This window comes from Octopus bimaculoides, chromosome 26 (assembly GCF_046866305.1).
Source record: "Octopus bimaculoides isolate indiv1 chromosome 26, ASM4686630v1, whole genome shotgun sequence".
NCBI classification, from domain to species: domain Eukaryota; kingdom Metazoa; phylum Mollusca; class Cephalopoda; order Octopoda; family Octopodidae; genus Octopus; species Octopus bimaculoides.
Window position 1 is genome coordinate 22761140 of NC_142953.1, and position 4695 is coordinate 22765834.

Below are 4695 nucleotides of genomic sequence, written 5' to 3' on the forward strand. Positions count from 1 at the left end.
AATACAAAGACAGACAGAAAGTGTTGGGATTTACATATAATGAAATGATAAACTAATTATTAAAAAAAAGTTAGTAGATACAATGAAAAGGACTGGACATGTACATACTATACAAAGGTTAACGAAAAAAAGGTGGGGAGAAGATGATAGAAATGTAGTCTTTCTGATCCAGAATGACCTTTAGGGATAATCGAGGAACCCCACTGTCCGAGATTTCTCTGAAACCCCAGGAGCAAGTGCTCTCTCCAATTCCTTCTCTCCGGCTCACAGGTCTACACTCAGAGAGGTGCCATCCACTCTGGCCATTTTCGCAACTTTCAATAAACTCACTCGAGGACAGCACTTCTCTCTCCACCATCAATTTCCTTATAATGATGCTGATGATGATGACGACGACGACGACGATGACGATGATGATAATGATGGTGGTGATGATGATGATGATGATGATGATGATGATGATGATGATAAGGAATTGATTTTGATAAAGCACTTACTGCTGGTGTCCTTCAGACGGAGAAGAATTCTCTGCCATCGTTTTGCATCTTTATCTGTCCTTCTCGGCAACATATTATGGCTGAGTTCACCTCGGTGGTACAAAACGCAGTTTTTCTTCTCGAATTTATCTATCAATGAAGTTTTCCCCGTCTCAGGTTCACCGGTAACCACCAAATTAACTTGATGGACCAACTCATTGATTCTTCCTCTGCTTCCATCTCTATCTTCAGTGAAATCGTCTGCGCTACCATATATCTTCTTATTGTTCTTGTTATTATTATGCAGTAACGTGTAACGAGCCATGGAAACTTGGTGGAAATAACCGGTGGCGCACATTTTGTCAGATATATTTTTTTATTAGTGACCGGAGAAAATAAAACGAAAACAAATGGGAAAGAGAATTCTTCTATCTTGGAGGTGCAAAATGCTGGATGATGTTAATGGCGAAGTTGTGGATGTGACATCAAAGTGTTTCAAGAAAGCGTGCTATTTTGAACAAGGAGGATTTTTTTTCTTTTTCTACTGATCCTCGGAGTGTTTCACAAGGTTTTTATTTTTCCCAAAATGGCGAATGATGAACGCACCAAACGGTTAAAGTAATCGTGTCACAACTGAACTTCAGAAATCCAACCGTATTAGCGATTTCACCAATTTGTGAGACAGATATGGAAAAGTCGTAGACGTTGCCTGTTCTTCCTAGATAACGAAATAATAATAATAATAATAATAATAATAATAATAATAATAATGATAATGATAATAATGATAATAATAATAATAATAATAATAATAATAATAATAATAATAATCATAATAATAATAATAATAATAATAATAATAATAATAATAATACAGGGAACTACCAGCCCAACATATTAAAGAACGGCAGTAGCCCAACATGTCGAGTATGTAAACAACAAAATGAAACCGTTGATCATGTTGTCTCCATGTGCAGTCTTCTTTCGCCAACAGAGTATCTCAACAGGCATGATAGAACAGCACAATATATTCACTGGGTGATTTGCAAAAACCTGGACCTGCCCTATGATAAAAACTGGTGGGAACACAAACCACCTCCAGTGCTTGAAAATGACCACATCTCACTCCTTTGGAACTTCACCGTTCAAACTGATAGAAAGATCGATGCGAATAGGCCAGGCATCATATCATACTGAAAGACTTCAGACAAAAATCATGCCTCCTCATTGATATGACTGTCCCAATCGATATAAACGTATCTGTCAAGACCTACCAAAAACTGAGCACGTATAAAGATCTTGAAATAGAAATTGGCAAAATGTGGAACCTCAAGACTAAATCAATACTAGTTGTTATAGGTGCCCTAGGAATGATAGTAAAAGGGGCTGGTTGCTATCTAGCTTAGATACCAGGAAATCCCAAAATAGCAGAAATTCAAAAGATAGGGCTCATGGGAACTGCCGATATCCTACGTAAAATACTGTCTATGTAATCTCAAATTTTAAAACAATAATTTTCTTATGTCTTATTAAAGGCGGTGTTCCAGCATGACCACAGTCATTGGACTGAAACGAATAAAGGAATAAAGGAATAAAGGAATACATATATTGGGTCCTCAACGTTTTGTTTGCAAACCATAAAATATAACAAAGCGACATTTAACACATCAAAATTGACTAGGGACACTTGTTAGACACACACACACACACACACACACACACACACACACACACACACACACACACACACACAAACAAACACACACACACACACACATACATAGAGAGACTGAAAGACAGTGAGAAACAGACAGACAGGCAGGCAGGCAGGCAGGCAGGCAGGCAGGCGGACAGACAGATAAACAGATAGATAGATAGATAGATAGATAGATAGATAGATAGATAGATAGATAGATAGATAGATAGATAGACAGGGAGAAAGGAGAGAGAGAAAGGAGAGAGAGAGAGAGAGAGAGAGAGAAAGGAGAGAGAGAGAAAGGAGAGAGAGAGGAAGGAGAGAGAGAGAGAGAGATGTAGGTAAAACAACAAAATCCCCTCAAATACGTCAATAAGTTCCTACCCGTAGCTTTCGAGACCACCGGAACCGATGGTAAAAAAAAGCCATCCTTGGAAACAAATGCTGAAATCTAAAAACGAATCTTGGAAACAACAGACGACAATCGCGAAGGATCCAATGACTTTCGACAGCTTTAAAAACGTAGCAACGCAACCACTGAATGCAATTGCACCGTATTCGGCTTAGATAACAACCCAACTTTAAAGATTTGTTAACAAAACATACCATTACCTTAAGAATGTAAGCGTCCGTGTTCGTGTTCGTGTGTGTGTGTGTGTGTGTGTGTGTGTGTGTGTCTGAAGTCAAATCGGTTCCCATGAGCCAGCAAGTCAAGCAGTTTTAGCTGATGTCGTCTTCACCAAAATGGCTGACAAATGTGGACGAGACAAGACCGCCGACCGCCTTTTATTTATTATTGTATGTATGCTTTCCAGTTTTACACTACTGCAATCATTAACATCATTATCATCATCATCCTCATCATGGCTTCGTTGACTCGGTAAGATGCTTTGTGGGCGTGGTTTCATTATTCTGTTTTAACCAATCAGTTATCAGGAACCCAGTTCAGTCTCTGTAATTATTTATTATTGCTGGACTTACCGTTGTTGTTATCCTGATTAGGTACAACGCCATGAATGAACAATTAATGACAGGGCAGTTTGGGAAGTTTGTGGATGTGTTGACTGTGTGTGTGTGTGGGGGGGGGACGGGTTATTTCTGTGTAAAGTCAACCACCGGAACTAAGCAATTATGGCGGCATTTGATAGTGTTGCTGCTGTTGTATGTTCGTCGGTGTGTGTGTGTGTGTGTGTATGTATATCTCTATAGGCACGAGCGGGAGTGTGTAGGAAGAATCTGGCTTCCCAACCACATGGTTCAAGGTTCTGTCCCACTGCGAAGTGCTTTGGGCAAGTGTCTTTTACTATAGCCTCGAGCCAGGCAAAGACTTGCAAGTGGATTTGGCACATGGAAACTGAAACAAGCCCGGCATGTGTATGTGTGTGTATACACACACACACACACACACACACACATGATGTAAACGCCTCTGATGAGAAGCCAATAAGGTTCGAAAATCAATTAAGGTTGTTCATCATTTTTTCAGTCTGCGGAGAAATGGCTAAAATTTTCCCTGTTTATAATTATACCATGTTACATGTGTTTATATATATATATATATATATATATAAAACACCAATTAAAAAAAAAGAACAGAGAAAAAAGAAAAAGCAAACAAACGTTTGGACGTAGCACAGCCAACGTATTAATAAGACGCTCAGAGAAGGAAAAGAGTAGTAGTTTTACGTTTCGAGCATAGCTCCTCTTCAGAAACAGAAAGAAACAGGAAAGTCCAAGAAGAGGAAAAACTCGCTAACAGTCACGTGCTGTTACATTTTTGAAGTTAGTAACCGGAAGTAGGAAGGAAGAGTAAATGCGTGTGTGCGCGCGCGTATATGTGTATGTGTGTGTGGTTGCATGTGCATGTATGTATGTATTATGTACGAATGTATGTATACGTAAATATGTGTGTGTATATGTGTTTTTCTGTTTGTCCACCAGCACCGCTTGACAACCGGCATTGGTGTGTTTATGTTTCCGCAACTTAGCATTTCGGCAAAAGGGTCCGATTGAGTAAGTATCGGGCTTAAAAGAAAAGTACTGGTGTCGATGTATTCCACAAAATTCTTCAAGGCGGTGCCCCAGCTTGGTCGCAATATGATGACTGAAACAAGTAAAAAGTTAAAGATAATATATATGCGCGTGGGTATGTGTGTGTGTGTGTGTGTGTGTGTGTGTGTGTGCATGTATGTATGTATGTATGTACGTATGTGTATAAGTCTGAATGTATGTGCGTGTATGTATGCATGTACGCATGTATATGTGTGTGTGTATGTATGTATGTATGTATGTATGTATGCATACATGTATGTATGTATGTATGTGTCTTCTGTTTTTTAATTATTATAAATCTTCCACTGAGGAGGGAGCCAGTTTCCAACAAAGATACGTGGCTCCATCTTTGGGATGTAGTTAACACATGTATGTATGTATGTATGTATGTATGTATGTATGTATGTATGTACGTACGTATGTATGTACGTACGTATGTATGTACGTATGCATGAATGTATGTATGTATGT

At 38.9% G+C, this 4695-nt stretch overlaps 1 protein-coding gene across 1 annotated transcript in view; it reads right to left on the reverse strand.

The window, feature by feature from the left end:
* The window catches only part of LOC106878631 (ras-related protein Rab-13), a 4846-nt gene extending 1642 nt beyond the window's left edge, over positions 1–3204 (reverse strand). Inside the window, exons 1-2 of the mRNA XM_089342604.1 lie at positions 2785–3204; positions 498–1194 (exon numbers count right to left, since the gene is read on the reverse strand). Coding sequence (XP_089198730.1) covers positions 498–834 — 337 coding nt within the window. The 5' untranslated portion in view covers positions 835–1194; positions 2785–3204. The remainder of the gene's footprint in view (positions 1–497; positions 1195–2784) is intronic.
* Between the last annotated feature and the right edge of the window lie 1491 nt (positions 3205–4695).